General features: G+C 37.9%; 1 protein-coding gene across 1 annotated transcript in view; it reads left to right on the plus strand.

Moving 5' to 3' along the window:
• The first annotated feature begins 1,147 nt into the window (after nt 1–1,147).
• The window catches only part of DICER1 (dicer 1, ribonuclease III), a 73,079-nt gene continuing 54,495 nt past the window's right edge, over nt 1,148–19,731 (plus strand). The window contains 6 exon segments of the mRNA XM_043989291.1: nt 1,148–1,189; nt 1,191–1,310; nt 2,468–2,630; nt 4,097–4,227; nt 5,756–5,890; nt 6,861–7,021. Of these exon segments, the coding sequence (XP_043845226.1) occupies nt 1,163–1,189; nt 1,191–1,310; nt 2,468–2,630; nt 4,097–4,227; nt 5,756–5,890; nt 6,861–7,021 (737 nt within the window). The 5' untranslated portion in view covers nt 1,148–1,162.

Below are 19,731 nucleotides of genomic sequence, written 5' to 3' on the forward strand. Positions count from 1 at the left end.
TGAGAAAAGTCTTCTTTTGACCACTCTTATTTTGAAGGATGGTGGAAGAGATGAATTCTTCCACACTGAGTAGGCATCTCCCTTAAGTTACTATAAAGGGACTCAGGAATTCCTGTCCATGGACTGGAAAAGTAGAATGAAAAATTTATTCACATTTTATAATTTTAAGTAGTCAAGCCTGTGGAAAAGACTATGTAGACATGGTTACCGACATGTGTATCACTGGTACCTAGGTTTTTAGACACGTTGATGAAATGCAGTTTATTAATCTTGTTTTGCACATAGTTTAAAACATTTTTATTGTGATCATTTTCTATTTTCTGTCATTTCCATTTGGAAATGATCTCTCCCTGCTTTTCTACATAGTTAGACTTCACTTGTAAGAGAATGAAAAAGAAAGAGGGAGGAAGTTCACTAAAATCAACCAGCATATCCACCATTCTTGGCAATGTATGTAGTATTCCATCCCCTGTGTGCAAGGAAGATATGGAGATGCTTTCTCTCATTTCTTTGGGGTCAGGCTTTGTTATTACAATTACACAGGGTTCAGTTCCTTTTTTTCTTTTTAAAAAAATTTATATGAATGAATATTATATTTTACAGAATAGTATATAATATAAACATTGTGTATATTATTCCAGTTCTGCTCTGTATCACCTTATAAGTTTTGCCATTGCTTATTTTTTAAAAGGTATTTTAAAACATACATATAGATATATTTATGTATATACATATATGTTATATGTGTATACCTATAAATACATACCTAGATACATAGGCATTCATACACATAAAATTGTTTAAATAGTTAAATGGTTGATCAGCTTGAAGGCTCTTACTTTCAACAAGGTGAAATGGCAATCTGTTTTGATTTGAGGCTGATCTGACACTTGAAAACTTTCTATAATGTTTTGATAGAGTACCTTACTATTAGCAATACTTTGTAGAATTTAGGTAGAATATTATTGTACTTGACTTCTTTGGAGATTGAAGTGCTACATTAAGTAAACAGTGGGAAAAGATCCACAGATATGTTATTCTGAGATTTTCTTTATTTCTCTGCTTTTTAATATTTTATAATAATTCGTGGTTTTGTAATGGTATTCTTTTTCTCTTTATAGTAAGCTGTGCTAGAACAAAAATGCAATGAAAGAAACACTGGATGAATGAAAAGCCCTGCTTTGCAACCCCTCAGCATGGCAGGACTGCAGCTCATGACCCCTGCTTCCTCACCAATGGGTCCTTTTTTTGGACTACCATGGCAACAAGAAGCAATTCATGATAACATTTATACCCCAAGAAAATATCAGGTACTAATGCTAATACTAATGAGGGAGTGTTTTTCACTAACATAGAGTAAAGTAGCTTGTACATGAAATGAATTACATACATCTAGTTTTACTGATAGCAAGCAATCCTGTTTTGATTCATTGTTATTCAAAACACTTCTTTTCAGAGTTCCATTTTACCTTAATTTTTTGTGTTTAATTGATTTGATATAATAACATAAGTTCCTCCTTTTTTAAAAATCAATTTAAAGGGGGCAGCTAGGTGGTGCAGTGGATAAAGCACCAGCCCTGGATTCAGGAGGACCTGAGTTCAAATACGGCCTCAGACACTTGACAATAGCTGTGTGAACCTGGGCAAGTTACTTAACCCTCATTGCCCCGCCCCCCCCCCCAATCAATTTAAAGATCTCACTGTACCTGAACATCCATTTCTTAGATAATTTGGGTGGGCCCCTTACTTTTGTCCTAATGGCCCAGGAATCTAATTTTATTTAAAATTACTTGTATTAAACTGGCAGAACAAAGTTTTCCATTAGCTTTAAATTTTCTTGTCTAGAAGTGAGTGTTTTTAGTATTGAAGTAAAATTTCTTTTTTCTTTCTTTCTTTTTTTTTTTTGGCGGGACCATGGGGGTTAAGTGACTTGCCCAGGGTCACACAGCTAGTAAGTGTCAAGTGTCTGAGGCCAGATTTGAACTCAGGTACTCCTGAATCCAGGGCCAGTGCTTTATCCACTGTGCCACCTAGCTGCCCTGAAGTAAAATTTCTTAAAGAAACTTTGGTAATCTGTGGTATTATATGAAATATAAAAATTTCTATCAGATAATTTTCGTGGTTTTTTTTTTTTTTAGTGAGGCAATTGGGGTTAAGTGACTTGCCCAGGGTCACACAGCTAGTAAGTGTTAAGTGTCTGAGGCCGGATTTGAACTCAGGTACTCCTGACTCCAGGGCCGGTGCTCTATCCACTGTGCCACCTAGCTGCCCCCTTATCAGATAATTTTCAAAAGCATTTCAGTAATTCTAGCTGTCATTCTTACATATCATTCTAGAATCTTTTTTGTGAATTTGTTCTGTGATTTCTGCAGGAAACAAGTATACATTTCTTATGTTCTTTATTGTTGTTGCATTTTATATTTAACAGGTAAAAAGCCTTATTTTTTTCCCCCCAATGTATTTCTAGGTTGAACTGCTTGAAGCAGCTCTGGATCATAATACAATAGTCTGTTTAAACACTGGCTCAGGGAAGACATTTATTGCAGTACTACTCACTAAAGAGCTGTCCTATCAGATCAGGGGAAATTTCAACAGAAATGGAAAAAGGACGGTGTTCTTGGTCAACTCTGGTAAGGTTAAAAATACTGTTTTGTCCAAAAAAATTGTATGGAGTAAAAAACGGTGGAGGTTTTGGTCATAAAGAAATTTTTTTTTTATTGTGTTTATTGATAAGAGTTTGATTAATAGTGGGCTTTTTAGATTCCTAAGAGTAGTCATAATACCTTTTGGTTTTCTTCGTAAATTTACTTGTATTCAATTTGAAATAAATGTTTCACAAGTTCAAATGATTGTGCCTGGTAAGTTTTGATTTACATTATTTTTTCTTGATGCAAAATTTACAAAATGAAAAAGTAAAATAGTCTCCAATATTGTGACATTTGGATAATAGGGATAGGATTTATTTTAACGCAATCAATTAAGTATTTTTAAAGTTTTACAAACACATTTTTTTAATTTGAAGTAAGGGTGGTAAGGTTCTTCATCTGTTCTGTTGAAGCTCTGGCACATATATGAATGACTTTGGAGTGTAGCTTAACTAAATATGTAGTGCCTAAGGTGCTTTATAGAGTACTTTAAAAGTTTAAATCCTTGATGAGTGAAAAAATGATAAATGATCAGATGACTTGAAAATAGGATTAGTAGCTATTGAATCACTGTCATTTCTGCCCAAGTTAATTCCCATTCCCTTAGGCTAGAACAAGTGAATCTTTGGTGACTGGGAATTCTGGGAAGTAAAATACATTTGTAGAAGTCGGGAAGAAAAGATTTCTCTGATTGAAAGCTGCCCAAGTGAAAAAGGATAGTTAGAAAAGTGATGCTAATTAGTAGCATTTTGATAGAGAGCTTTGACACTCTTTTATGATTGATTAAGTGCTAGCTCTTTGATATATCTATATATATCTTTAAGCTTAGTATTTAAATTTTTGATTCCACTTTTTTTTTTTTTAAACCTAGTACTGTTAGTATAGTGGTTTGAGAGCTGGCCTTACTTAGGAAAAACTGGGTTCTAGATCACCCATTAACATATCCTGATTCTTTTAACCTGGGAAAGTCACTTAGTCTTTTAGTGCTCTAGGCAATTTTTACATGATAGGTAAGTCATCCATCTGCATGGCAAGCATTGGACTGGCCTTGGAGTCAGGAGTACTTCACTGGAAATTCCCAGTGGTAATGAAATTATGTAGTTCAGTCCAAAAAATAAATATTATTATCAAGAAATAACTTGGAATAGTAGTTAAGAATACTGGCCTTGTAGCCAGAAAGACTGTAGTTCAAGTGCTATTTATGAAGCATATTAGTTATGTGGCCATGGATAAGGCATTTAACCCCTTTTTGTTTACCTAACCAGCTCTCATTGACTCTTAAATGATAGGCCACTTAGCTGTCTGCATAGGTGAATAGAGCTTTGCCATTAGGAGGTCCCTTATTTTGATAAAATTATACTTATCAGCCCTGAAATATATATTATTAGGCCATAGAATCAACTAGGAAATATTTATTTTTATATCACATGAAATTATATGTTTGTATTCAGCAAACCAAGTTGCTCAGCAAGCATCAGCTGTCAGAACGCATTCAGATCTTAAGGTTGGAGAATATTCAAACTTAGAAATAACTACATCTTGGACAAAGGAGAAATGGAACCAAGAATTTATTAAACACCAGGTGAGATCTAGACATTTTTATAATATGTATCATTAAATACCTTATGAATTTGATTTACAAAGTGATGTTAGTCTTAATTATCTGAGTTAGGAATTAAAAGAATTAACCCATAATTAAAAGTTGCCTTGTCCTGTTTTTATCAGCATAATAAACCAATATTTTGATTGGAACGTAAGTTGAACGAGTATAGGGATATATATAACTGAAATATTTTTTTCTCCTGCATATAATAGAAACTTAATGATTGTTGAATTAAAGTATCAGTCCAGAAGTCAAATATCACCAGTTGTTTAGAGTGATAATATGATTTTTAGTAGATAAACTATTAGATTTTGCGTCAGGAAAACTTGTGTTTAAATCCTGCCTCTGACACTTAATAGCTGTGTGACTGTGGAGAAGTCACTTAACTTCTTTAAGCCTCAGTTACCTTATTTGTAAAATAAGGATAATGTTTCTTCTAGTACCTACTTTACTAGGCTGTTGAGGCTAAAATGGGACACATGAAACTCTGCAAACCTTGAAGCAGTATATAAAATACCAGTTCTGCTGAAGAGTTAGAGTTTTAACTTACAGGGTGATTTACCTATTACTTGCCTCTTAATTATGGTATTCTGAACCAGTAATTCCAGTTGGAGATATATGAATTATTACCATGCCCTTTCTCCACAGCTTTTCATGACAAAAAGTGAAACTACTTAAAAAATATTACTTTTAAATTAGAGTGTTTGTAATCTAGGAAATAAAATGAGGCAGCTAGGTGGTGCATTGAATAGAGCACTGGACCAGGATTCAGGAAGACCTAAATTAAAATTTAGCCTTAGATACATACTAGTTGGGCAAGTTAGTTCACCTCTCTGTGCCTCAGTTTTCCTCATCTGTAAAATGGGGATAATAATAACACTTGCTTTCCAGGACTGTGAGGGGGGAAAAATGAGATAATATTTATAGTGTACTTTGTAAATCTTAAAGCACTATAAAAATGCTGTTGTTATTATTGTTATTAACTTCTCTGAGTTGGAAGGATTCAATGTCCGTGCAACAATATTTATTAGAATTTGGCATAATTCTTCAAATTATTTTTTCTTTTTTCTTTGCAATTCTTCAATTTCAACTGAAGTATCAAGTGAATATTAGAATCTGGGGTGGGGGAAACACTTGGGGTATTAACACCAGAACAAATTGCTTCCTTATTGCTTATTTAAAAAAAATATTGGTCTAGAAGGTTGAATTGACAAATAAATTCAATGAAATGATCCAGAAATTCTGATATGGATGTAATCATGTGGGCAGGGTCCCCATCACTGGGATCTTGGGTCTTTGTCTTATAGTTTTACTTCCATATAATTTGTCATTATACTTTTCATATAAAATAAGTTCATGAATTGGTTTGTTCAGAATATTTTGTTTAACTTTGGGTACTAAATTTTGAAATAATAGCCTTTAAAAAATGAAACCACTTGCTATAGCATATAATTTCATTTGTTTAGTGGATGATGCACTTTATATATCTACATTTATTTTATCTTAGGTTCTGGTTATGACCTGCCAAGTCGCCTTGAATGTTTTAAGAAGTGATTATTTATCATTGTCCAACATCAACTTGTTGGTATTTGATGAGTGTCATCTTGCAATCCTGGACCATCCCTATCGACAAATTATGAAGGTATGGCTATAAAAGATGCTCAGGTATCAGTGTTTTAAATTATTATCATCAGTGTTTCTTAGCTTCTTTTATTTATTTTGGGGGGTGGGGTGGGGCAGTGAGGGTTAAGTGACTTGCCCAGGTCACACAGCTAGTAAGTGCCAACTGTCTGAGGTTGGATTTGAACTCAGGTCCTCCTGAATCCAGGGCCAGTGCTTTATCCACTGTACTACCTAGCTGCCACATGCATCAGTGATTCTTGAAGTTAAATTGTATACCTAATTAATTGTACACAATGACAGATTGTTGCCCAGGTAGCAATAACTGATGAACTGATGGCAAATCTCTTTTCTCTTCAGTTTTCAAAAAAACATAATTTAGACCTCTTGATTTTAGACTTAAGGCCATTACTCATTAAAAATGCTGGGGTGGGGAAGCTAGGTGGCGCAGTAGATAGAGCACTGGCCCTGGATTCAGGAGGACCTGAGTTCAAATCCAGTCTCAGACACTTGATACTTACCAGCTGTGTGACCCTGGGCAAGTCACTTAACCCCAATTGCCCCCCCATCCCCCCCACCCCAATGCTGGGGTGTATTAAGGCAAATCATTTCACCTCTGTGGGTAGTAGTTTTCTTATTTATAAAATTGAGGAGTTTGGATTTCCAGCTTTAATTGTATGGGTGTCTAAATAATTTGAAATAACTTATTAAACATAATTCAGATAACTGTAGGAGCAGTGTGTAGGAGCAGTGTTAATTAAATTAACATTTGATGAACATAAATCATTTAAATATACTACAGTAAATTAGGGAGTAATATAATCTGCTATCCCTACAGTGAACCTTTACCAGAACTGTCATTAGAATTTCTGTTACATAAATCCTTTTGTTTGTTTTTCAGAGCAGACTTTAAATCTTCATTTTCAGATTTGAGATCAGTGCTATAGTGTTATTAGGGCAAAAATAAAATTCCTAATTTTTTATTCTTTTAGATCTGTGAAGATTGTCCATCGTGTCCTCGAATTTTGGGATTAACTGCTTCTATTTTAAATGGAAAGTGTGATCCTGCAGAATTGGAGGAGAAGATTCAGAAACTGGAGAAAATACTTAAGAGTAATGCTGAAACTGCAACTGATTTGGTAGTCTTAGACAGGTATGCTTTGATAGCATACTTCGTGTTACTGGGACAAGCTCCTTATTTTTGTTTTTTTAACACTTAATCCTATACTTCAAACATAGTAAGTACTCAGTGAATGGAGGTCTCTATAGCTGGCATTATACTTACACAGATGCCCTCTGTGGATTAACTGGGGGTATGGGAGAATTTATCCTTTTTCTCTCTTGAAAGTTTTTTTTTTTCTGTTTTATTTGGCTGGATAGGATATAGTATTGCTAATTTTGCATTATCTGTTCCTCATGCCCTGGAATGTTCTCACTTTTTACCTCTGCCTCTTAAGATCTCTTAATCCTTTTAAAACTCAGCTCAAATACCACTTCCTACATGAAGCTTTTCCTGATTTCCCCTATCTACTAGAACCTCTTTCATTACTTTTATTTATTTGTATATATTTATATGTACATGCTTTCTGTATTGCTGAAACTAAGCTTTTTGAGGGCAGACAATATTTCATTTTAATTTTGTATCCCCTTGACACAGTGCCTAACACATAGTGGACATTTAAAAAATGCTTTATGGATTGATCTCAAACATGGGGAGAATGCTTTTTGCAAAGGCACAGAAAAAGATAATATTCCCTGGGAGAAAAAAAACTGGTGAAATGAGTTCGGTAGTTCTGTCTTCTCTCTATCCTCAGTTGATATAATCCTGTCCACCATCAGCTGTGGTACTATTTCTTCTTTGAGCTTCCTCTTACCCCTTACCCTTCCTCTTACCCTTTTTTGTTGTCTTAGCATTTGACAAGGCACTCAATTAATTTTAAATTTTAATACTCAAAAGTATTCTTAGAGAACAGTGTCATGCTTTTGTATTCATCCTTTGTTATCTGCTCTTGCTTCCAAGTTTTAAAAACCTAAGTTTGTTGATAATTTCCCTGTGTAGTCAGTTGTGTCAGTCTCTTTAGACAACTGCCCTTGTTGATCCATGTTGGAATTGTTTCTCTTACAGTCTTCAGAATTGTATCCTTAATTGCTTCTCATTTCATTCCTCCTGAGCTGACTTCTCTGTAGAATTTTAGGTAATTAATTCCTACTTGTCCTTTCTCTAGAGCACTTGAAATCTGCTCTGCCAAAATTTAGAGTATATTCTTTTCAGAATATGCCTGTTTCCTCTCCTCTGTTACATATTCTAAAATTGAGTGGTTCCCGTAGGTACCAAGGTTCTCATAATTCATCAATCAATTTGTCCTTGGTAAGTATCTGAGTATCAGGTACAAAATATAGTATCTTGTGTTTGAGTCCCCTTTTTTTTTGGATGGATAAAATTATTAGGGCTAAGTAATCAAGAATTTTTTACTGTTCTCCTTGGGCAGAGATAAACCTCTATCAGATGTCCAGATTATTGATGTATTTTCCACTAATTATATCTAGTGTCTCAGGACCAGGCTTCTGAGCTGCTTTGTCTTTTTGTACAAATGGTCTACAGTATACTTATTCACCCAGATGTTTTCTACTTACTTTCCTCTCTGGATTTCCTCACATGAGTACATCTTATGTGATATATATATTGATAATATAAAATCTCAAACTATTTGGCTTCACTTTAATCTCTCCGATTTCTTTTGAAATAGGGTTTTCCCTTCCAGGGATGTATTCTAAACATGGGTCTGATTCTATATAATTCAATGGTAGCCATGAAGTCAAATATTTTTCTTTGCATAGAGAAAAGTCTTATCACCCATACTTTGCATTTGTGTGAGGATTATGCAAGACAATGGGTTATATTGCTGGCTCTTTTCTTGATTTTTTTTCTCCTTTATTGTTTTTTTGGCATTTCTGCTGCCCTATGTCTTTTAACCTACATTATATCTCCTCCTTAGTATCTCACTTGGTAGATATATCTGTCCTCCTTTTCAGCTTAAAGCCCTTTTAATATGATTTGCACAATTACAGACAAATAGTTTTAACTATTTCTTGTTAGGTACATTTCATCCTTGATAAAGAACCCACCATAATTTAATCTGTAGCACTGAAATCCAGATTCTGTCATGTATGGCATGTGCTTTGAAAATAAATGTGTGGGATTTGATTCTTTATGGAGTATTCATTGGAAAAAAAACTTGTGTGGGATAAGAAGTCAAGGAACTGTTGAAATATTCATGAATGAAAGCTGCAGAACTACATTTTCTCAGGACCCTCCCTGGTTTACAAAAATCTCAAGACCTCAACTAGAAACATTCTTTTGGATATTTGCTCCCTTCTATCTCAAGTTTCTTAGATCAGTTCAGCAATCTGAATGAAAGACTTTATTAAGCTTACCTAAATTATTTTAGTATTGTTCAGCTGGAATTAACCTTTATTTGGAAGTGGCTATTACAGGGACCACAGCGATCCTGTCACCTTTATTTATATATCCCTTTGAGGTTATCACATAGACTAGCTGTCAGCCTTTACTATCTCCTTGGCTTTCCTAAACTTAGTATATCCATAATGGAACTCATTATCTCCTTCCCTAAACCCATTCTTCATTGAAATTTACCTGTTTTTTTTCCCTTTTGAGGGCACTGCCATCCTTTTTATCATATTTGATACTTCCTTCCCCTCTGCCAACCTCACCTCCTATATCCAGTCAGTTGCTAACTCTTGTTGATTATCCATCAGTAGCATTTCTGGTATCTTTCTCCTTTCTTCTGACACAGCTACTTGTCCTGGTTCAGCCTCTCAAAAATTACCTCTTATTTGGATTATTATAATTACATGTTCATTAGGCTTAGTTTCTCCCCTTTTCAATCTGTGCTCTGCATTGTCAAAATAATATTTCTGAAGCATAAATCTGATCTTCTCATTCTCTTGATTGAAACTTTATATGGTTCCGTATTACTTATAGGATAAAATATTAACTTCTTTCTTTTGAATTAAAACACAGCATGGCTCCAGTTTACCTTTCCAGACTTTTTGTATATCACTTACTGCCCTTCACTTGCTTATTTCTGAATCGTACTCCTCTCTACCTTTAGGATCCTGATCATCCTTCAAGGCTCACCCAGTTGCCACTAGGAGCTAGGGAAAGTATAGAGAAGGACGGCTCAAATGAGCAAGACATGTGAGAATATATATATATATATATATTTTTTTTTTGTTTTTGTTTTTTTTTTAATTAGTAAGAGTAAGTTTTGTAAAACAGTGGCTGAGGAAGGATAGGCTTGAAGCCTACAATCATGCAGCCAACCTCCCTTTGTGGATTGGACCTGGTGCTGGGGCCAGGCCTTGCTTGGTTCTGTCCTTCATGTATTTTGACTGCCCTTGCCTTTCTGTAGTTTCAAATCATGTTGATGCTTCTTCAGAACTCCCCCACCCCCCTTTCCTGTCTATTTGAATAGGCAGATTTGGACCACGCCTGCCATCTGCTGAAATTCTTAGAATTTTCCATTCATTTTCAGGTGACTTAACTTGTGTACTGGTCTTAGTCCTGTCTCCATCTCCATTTCCTTGCACAGTCACCAAGTGGGAGTTGGCTTTGTCTTCTGCTGAAGCATTGATAGACTTCCACCAAATATTGAAGATTATATTGGCTTCAAGCCTCTTCGAGGGTCTCTCAGAATAGGCCATCTGGGTATTATACTTTTTTGTCTCCTTGGGCAGTTTCATAAACTGACTTTCAGCCTCATGAAGGCCCCTCAGGTATGTACTCACTGCCCAGGGTGGAGCCATCTCAGTTTCCTTTCCCACTGACCTACTGGGAACTGGCTTTCCCCCTTACAGTAGTACCATCAGGTCAGAACTTTTATTGACTTTCAGCTCCATTTATTGCATTCAGTTTGGGTTTTGACTTCCTTGGCAATCCCTGTTCTCTGAACATTTCCATGTTTCAGCTCTGGACTAGATGGAGGAGGTTTCTGATGTTTCTCTTAAGTTGGATTGAGGCCATTAGCTGAGAATTCCCTCTTTTCCTCTCCTCTCTTCATCTCCTATTACCCAAATGCCTTCTGCTACTATCTCCTTTACCTGTCTCAGATGAAGAGATAACCTTTTTCCTTGCCTAGGCAACCCCCCTTCCCCTTGCCTTTACATACGCTGTGGTAAAATATGAAAGTTTTTAACAGTCGGTTAGGATAACTGAAAGACGCCAGTTTTTCAAGGACCACCCTTTTGGGGAAGAGATGAACAGTCTGCCTGCTGCGCACGTCAGACTGCCTGCCGGGTACAGTCCGCCTGCTGCGCATGTCAGACTGCCTGCCGGGTTTTTGACTCCCGGGGTGGAGAGAAGGAGAGTAAGCCCTTTTTGCCTGCTTGGCGGGACTCCTGGCGGCGCGGCACAGACGGTCTCTCTCTCTCTCCAAAGGTGGCCTTTTCGGTTTGGTGAGTTTTTATAAGGAATATAGACTAAGCCTAGATTTAAGACGATTTGTACTGTATTTCTATTTTCCTATCCTTCTAATCAACAACACCTTATATACAATAAAGGCTCTATCTAGAAAACCAGAAGCTTCTTCCATTTACTAGTCTGGGAGATAAATTAAGGGAAAAGTTAAGTAGGGGAGATTTATGATCTAATATCCAATTTTAAATCTCAGTTTGGTGACCCCGAAGGGACCTTAAGGACCCTCCCACCCTCCCTAGTTTGGCCATAAGCCGGCTAATTCGGTGGATTTTCCAAATACCCCCCCCCCTGACTTTCCCTTTGTCTAATCTCCCTTAAAGACTTTAAGCCTCTAAAAGTCTTGCTTTAAACAGAAAAGCCAGCCCAGTTTAAAGGGCAAGATGCTCGAATATTCTACTATCCCTTTGATTTTTCTCATCGGAATGTATTGGGACAGCATAACGTCCCGACTTAGAGGAATAGTTTACTCAATGGTCCTTCAAAACATTATTGGTTTTTTCCTCATTCAGGCAGCAAAAAGTTTTTTGTATAATAGTATAAGTGAGAATCTTTGGGAAAATACGTTTAATATAAGTAGAAATTTTATGCCTGCAATTGAAATACCTTTTAATACTACATCCATAGTTCATACGACTAAGGATTTTATTTTTTTTTTTTTTTTTTTTTTTTTTGTTATTATCATTGTTATGATATGGGGGAAATTCTCACATATGGAGAGAGTCCTCAAAATGAAATACTCACATATGGAGAGAGACCTCAAAATGAAATTCTCACATATGGAGAGAGACCTCAAAATGAAATTCTCACATATGGAGAGAGACCTCAAAATGGCTGTTTCTACTAGAGATGATCCAAGTTTAGAATCAGATCAGAAACTACTCCCTCTGCAGGAAGCTATAGAACATAGTAAAAAGGGAGTGCCAATTCAAGTCAGAAAATATAGCCCCTTTAGACCAAGTGACTTGAGCGCATGGAAATCAATCATCCCTAGTTTTGAGAAAAATCCAAACACTGTAATTTCACAGTTAAGGACTATATTTAATGCATATCAACCCAGTTGGGCTGATGTTACTTGCCTTTTGGAAACTTTACTGTCCCCAACTGAGATTACAGATATTATCTCAGCAGGAAATGCCCTTGTTGCGAAAGGTAAGGCCGATGTGGAATGGCCTCTAAAGGATCCAGAGTGGAATTATAATGATGATAGGGATTTCCAAAGATTAAAAGATGCTAGAGAAACACTTCTGAAGGGAATGGAATCTTGCTCTAGAAAACCGGAAAACTGGCAGAAATTTTTAAGCCTACCTCAGGAGGCTAACGAAAGACCAAACAGATTTTATGATAGACTTTGTGAGGCCGCTAGACAGTACACCAGATTGGATCCAGTAGATTTAAGAGATTCCTGTATCGTTCTCAACACATTTGTTTATAATTCACTGCCAGAAATACGCAGATACTTTCTGAAACAATGTCCAGACTGGAGAAATCTCACAGTAGATAGAATTAAGGAACTTGCAAATTATGTCTTTGACTCACGTGAGGAAGATCCAGATCACCCTAAACAGAGCATTCTGGCACCAGCGATTCCTAGTCAGCCATGTGGACACCGGAGCAAGGACACTAAGGTGTGTTGTTACTGTCGTAAGGAGGGGCATGAATTGAGAGAATGTAGGACTTGGAGAAGAAATTCTAATTCTAATTACAGGCGAAATCAAAATAGAAATAGATCTTTTTGGAGGAATACAGAAAGGCAGTACCAGAATAATGGTAACCAAGGTCCCCCTCAGAAGAGGACACAGGAATGACGGTGTCTTGGGGAGGAATGGAACATAGATAATGAAAGCCATATATTCCCAGATCCGGATTTTTTGAATGCACTTGTGCCAGTCCATTCACCTCCCCAGAGTAATGAACCACATGTCACCTTAAAAGTGGGGGAGACTTATTATGATTGTCTGCTAGACACAGGAGCCTCTAAATCAGTATTAGTAAGCAAACCAGATGCTGGGTGTAGACCTGTAGGATTTTTGAATGTAGTGGGAGTCTCAGGAAAGAGCCAGAGAGTGGCAAAATTGAATCCTCGCATGGTATCTATGGGGCCCTTAACAGTAGAACATTCATTTTTACTCATGCCTGATGCCCCTGTAAATTTATTAGGTCGTGATCTCCTTTGCAAGCTTAGAGCAACCATATCTTGTGCTCCAGATGGGGCTGTCTCCCTACAATTGCCAGAGGATACTGTTCATTTATTACCAATTTTACTTACAGAAGCTCAAGGAACAGCAGGGGAGGTATCCAAAATCCCCTCTGGCATTCCTGAGTCTTTATGGGCCTCATCCCCTAATGAGGTGGGGCTCCTTAAGTCTGCCATGCCTGTTACCTTTAAAGTTAAGGGGGGACCACCCCCCTCCATTCCACAGTATCCATTGTCTAGGGAAGCAATAGAAGGGATCACCCCTATAATCGAGGCTTTGAAAAGCCAGGGTATTATTATTCCATGTCATCACTCTCCATGCAATACTCCCATTTTGCCAGTTAAAAAACCCAAGCCTGGGCCAGATGGTAAACCTGTTTATCGTTTTGTGTAAGATCTTAGAGCGATTAATAATTATGTTATTCCTAGACATTCTATAGTCGCAAACCCGGCTACGATAATTTCATCGATTCCCTATGAATCTACATGTTTCACAGTGGTAGACCTTTGCTCTGCCTTTTTCTCCATACCAGTACATGAGGACTTCCAATATTTATTTGCTTTTACCTGGAAAAATAGACAGTGGACCTGGACTAGACTCCCACAGGGATTTGTAGACAGTCCCACATTATTTTCCCAAATTTTACAGCAGGATCTGGCCTCTATTACCTTTAAGGGCTCCATACTAGTACAATATGTTGATGACTTACTTTTGGCCTCTCCTAATGCTGAAATTTGTCAGGAAGATAGCCGTCACTTACTGCTGGAGCTGCACAAGAGAGGACACAAGGTTTCCAAGACAAAGGTACAATGGTGTTTGCCCCAGGTAGAATATTTAGGATTTATTTTGGCTGCTGGAACTCGCTCTGTCTCTTCTAAGCGAGTCCAGGCCATTCAACAACTCTCTGCCCCCACTACTAAGAGGCAGTTGAGAGCCATTCTGGGAGCAGCTGGGTACTGTAGACAATGGATACCCTCTTTTGGTGAAATTACTAAACCCCTCATAGCTCTTACAAAAAGTTCTGTTCCAGACATTTTACAGTTGGATCCCCAGCATCTCTCAGCCATAAAAGAATTAAAACGGGCCTTGTTATCAGCACCTGCCCTAGGACTGCCAGATTATAGTAAGCCTTTCACTCTCTTTGTGCATGAACAAAGGGGGGTGGCTTCTGGAGTCCTGACTCAGTCACTGGGGCCTAACCAACATCCTATAGCCTACTATTCAATTCAGCTGGACCCTGTAGCGGCTGGAGCGCCACCTTGCCTTAGAGCAGTGGCGGCCACAGCGCTTTTGGTAGAAAAAGCCTCTGATTTGGTCCTAGGTAACCCTCTAACTGTGCAATGCCCTCACGAAGTGGAGGCTCTCTTACTACGTCACAGGACACAAGCCTTTTCAGATCAAAGGCTGGCTAAGTATGAAATAACCCTGTTAGGTAATGAGAATATCACTTTAAAACGCTGCACAGTTCTTAATCCAGCAACACTACTCCCTAACTTACCATTCTCGGGGGAACCGTTGCATGACTGTGCTTCTTTAGTTGATATGGCTGAAAAACCCCGTGACGATCTTTTTGATACACCTTTAGAAAATCCTGATCTTGTCCTCTATACAGATGGTTCCTCATTTATGAGAGAGGGAACCCGTTTTACTGGAGCTGCTGTAGTTTCTGATTATGACACCCTCTGGGCAGCTTCTCTGCCTTCCCATTTTAGTGCACAGGCTGCTGAACTTGTGGCTCTTACACAGGCCTGTAATATAGCTAAAGATAAGAGTGCCACCATTTTTACTGACTCGAAATATGGCTTTGGCATATGCCACTTTATTGGTATGATTTGGCGTCAACGAGGCTTTCTAACATCCTCGGGCAAGGCTATTGCCAATGGGGACCTTATCAAGGACCTCTTAGATGCCCTGAAACTGCCTTCTTCCCTAGCCGTTGTACATTGCCCTGCCCACACAGGGAATAGTGATCCTGTTTCAAAGGGAAATGCACGAGCCGATTCTGCAGCCAAGCTTGCTGCATTAGAAGCTCCTGAACATGTATTTAACCTTTCACCTTCTGAGGATATTCCTTCCAACCTAACCTATGACGATTCTGAAGTAGAAAAGTGGAAAAAGAAATTTAAGGCGAAACAGATCAATGGCATCTGGGTGTCTCCGGAAGGTAAGCCATTTCTTCCCCGGAAATTCTACCACCAGGTATGCCTCTCTGTTCACAGAAAAGGCCATTTTGGTACACAAGGCATTGTAGACTCTATTAAGAGAACCTGGATAGCACCAGGTGTGACTAATACAGCATCTCGAATCTGCTCGGGCTGTTCCACATGTCAGTCTTATAATCAGTATGCTTTTAAGCCCAAAGCTTATGGAGGGCGTCCTCTAGCATATACACCTTTTGAGCACTTACAAATTGATTATATTACTATGCCAAAAGCAGGACATTATAAATTTTGCCTTGTTATAGTTGATCAGCTCACTATCACTATGTGGGTGGAGGCCTTTCCCAGCCCCCGAGCCACAGCTGCCTTTGTTGCCAAAATTCTTCTTAAAGAGATAGTACCTCGTTTTGGCCCACCAGCCCGCATCGATTCTGACAAAGGCACACATTTCACTGATTCGATTTTATCCCAAATCTACTCTTTCTTGGGAGTGACTCCAAAATTCCACACGCCCTACCATCCACAAAGTTCAGGCCAAGTCGAACGTATGAATAAAGAGCTTAAGAGTATGATTGGCAAATTATGTACTGAAACCCATTTGAAATGGCCTGATGTTCTACCATTGGCATTATTCTATCTATGAAGTAGACCAAGAGGAGAACTTCATATATCTCCTTATGAAATGCTTTTTGGTCACCCTCCTATCCAAGCTAAAACTTTTTCCCCAGTTTATACATCACTGGTGGGAGGTGATACTTCTGTTGCTTCCTATATACAGGAATTACAGACCAGGCTACGTGAACTCCATGAGGCAGGAGCTGTGGTCCAGGCAGGACCATTAGACTTTTCATTGCATAACTTCAACCCAGGAGATAAAATATATGTAAAGAATTTTCAGAGAACCAGTGGAACTCAACCTGCCTGGGAAGGACCTTTTCAGGTATTATTGACAACTCCTACTGCCATTAAAATTGGTGAAAAAGACTCATGGATTCATTGCTCTCATATAAAGCCTGCACCATTCATAGGTGAAGACATTTCAGATAGACCTGAGGTAGACGCTAAAGAGGTAAAAACCCTAACGATAGCAACTGTTAAAGAGCAAAGAAGGTTCAGAGGAAACAGGCAGTTCCCATTTAAGAATCCCACTGATCAGTTAAATGCTTTGGGACTCAGTCTTCGTAAAGTATCAGGAGACGGAAATTGCCTTTTTAGGGCTTTAGCAGACCAGCTAGAAGGTCACTGTAGAAATCATCTCAGACACAGACAAGAAGCTGCTTCTTATATGATTAACCATAGACAAGAGTTTGAGTCTTTTATAGTAAATGACTCCCCTTTTGAAGAATATGTTGATGAATTAAAGAAATTTGGAAAGTGGGGAGGAAATGATACAATTGTAGCATTTGCTAAGCAGCATCAGCTGAATGTTGTGGTTCATCAATTAAATCAGCCTTTATTGAGAATCAGTGGCACAGACAAAACTGATGCTAGAGAACTCCACATTTTCTACCATAAAGAACATTATGACAGCATTAGAAAGATCAATGACAATTCAGAAACCCCTGCCACTTTGGCATGCAGAGAATTGGGGAGCCAGTTAAAACAATGTGGCATACCCCAAACTCTAGCAGCTTAAATACCTTAAAATTTAACAAGCATTTCCTTCCACAGGCAAAAGCACTGAAGCACATGGCCTAGTTTTCTGGCCCACCTCAATTTCTCCCACCCTTTTCCCTACCCTATACCTATTTTTTTTTAATCCTTTTTGTTTTTTGTTTTGTTTTGACTTTTGAAAGGCACTGAAAAGACCTGGAATTCACCACACCTTTAAGTTCTTTAAGAGCACAAAAGGGTGCTTAGCGAATCTTTTGCCTTTTATTTTTGGTTTTTGGTTTTGCTTTGTTTTTTTTTACTTTTGTTTCTTTTGCTTTTCTTTAAAAACCTGATTTTGTAAACTAAGTGACTTTTCAAAGGCATTTTAAGTATATGCTATTGAATATTGAATCTTGCTAATTGAAGTCTTATTTCTTTTTGATGAATTAATCACCACTTTAAGTATCTGCTACTGTTAGACTAGAGAATTCATGTATAAGATGATGTGGTCTACTGTCTAAAAGAAGATTATGTAACAATGTCTAATATAATCAGCTATTTACATTCGTTTATTATTTATATGTCATTATACTCTGGGTATGGTTTGGAATTATTGTATATATCACTAATATATTCTCAGTTATGCAGCATAGCACACATTTTTACCATCATATTGTCTTTGGTGAAATTAATGAGATTTCAGAAATATGGAAACTTATCATTTCAGAGACTAACTTGCTGTGAACTCTGATGCAGGCCCTGGAGAGAATATATGTGCAACAAAAGGAGAGACAGGTATACATAAGTCCATGGTTTGCTTATGATGGTGACTATGTAGAGCACAATTACTAGGCACAGTCCAGTATTCATCCTCTCTCCCTCCTAATTTCACCTAATTTAACTGAACTTAATTATCTTTTTATCTCACTCAGTTGAACTCACCTGTGGCCTAGTACAATCACTGGCTGTCTCGGAACCATGAGATATGGTATGATAACCTTTCCATAACATTTTCAGGTGTCATGAACACATACTAAATTTGGCTTTGATCCAGACACATGGTGGTAAAAAGTGTTACACATTGCATAACTACCTCAACCCTCTATTACAAGTCTAACCATATAAAGGAGGGAATGTAATGGAATTTATTAATTTGATCATTGACAATGCTATGCTAAGGTTTTAAAAATACAGCAATTCAAACAGTTAAAGCAGATAATCCAGCTTTCCAGACCAGAGTCCAGAGTCCAGAGTCCAGAATCCAGACCAGAGTCCAGAATCCAGTTTTCCAGACCAGAATCCAGTTTCCTCCTGATGACATCTTACCACTTCAAGAAGACAAGAGAACTCAGAGACTTTATATGAACTGTTTTGCTTTATTAGCTTTTACTATCTCCTTTCTGTTATATACTATCTATAACATGTACTCTCTGCAGAGGCTCTCCCTTTGCAAGACTAATGTCAAAGCGTCGGTTCATAAGGAAAGAAAAAAAATCGCCCCTCTGGACAAAACTTTCCTCTCTTCCTTTTCTGTATTGTTGTTCGCATATTATTAGTCAGCAAAAGTTATTATATTCTTTTTACTGTTCCATCAAGGAAACATTCCGTTTCTTGAGGAAGCAAAGGGGGGAAATGTGGTAAAATATGAAAGTTTTTAACAGTCGGTTAGGATAACTGAAAGACGCCAGTTTTTCAAGGACCACCCTTTTGGGGAGGAGATGAATAGTCCGCCTGCTGCGCATGTCAGACTGCCTGCCGGGTACAGTCCGCCTGCTGCGCATGTCAGACTGCCTGCCGGGTTTTTGACTTCCGGGGTGGAGAGAACGAGAGTAAGCCCTTTTTGCCTGCTTGGCGGGACTCCTGGCGGCGCGGCACAGACGGTCTCTCTCTCTCTCCAAAGGTGGCCTTTTCGGTTTGGTGAGTTTTTATAAGGAATATAGACTAAGCCTAGATTTAAGACGATTTGTACTGTATTTCTATTTTCCTATCCTTCTAATCAACAACACCTTATATACAATAAAGGCTCTATCTAGAAAACCAGAAGCTTCTTCCATTTACTAGTCTGGGAGATAAATTAAGGGAAAAGTTAAGTAGGGGAGATTTATGATCTAATATCCAATTTTAAATCTCACAACGCAAATGATCCCATTTAATCCCTTCTTCTCTGGCATAATGCCCCCTATGTCATCCCCACTCTTTCACTTCAGTCTCTTATATACTGCTTCCCAACTGTCTACAAACATTCCCATGTCTCCCCCATCCTCTAAAAACTTTACTTGTTCTGTTCATCCCTGTCAGCTGTCATCCCATATCTCTCTTTTGTGGCCAAAATCCTTGAAGAGGTTTTTTTAATCTCAACTTTCTACTGTCTGGCTTCTAGCCTATCATTGAACCTGAACTGCTCTTTCCCAAGTTACTA

Source organism: Dromiciops gliroides, chromosome 2 (genome assembly GCF_019393635.1).
Source record: "Dromiciops gliroides isolate mDroGli1 chromosome 2, mDroGli1.pri, whole genome shotgun sequence".
Classification (NCBI taxonomy): Eukaryota; Metazoa; Chordata; class Mammalia; order Microbiotheria; family Microbiotheriidae; genus Dromiciops; species Dromiciops gliroides.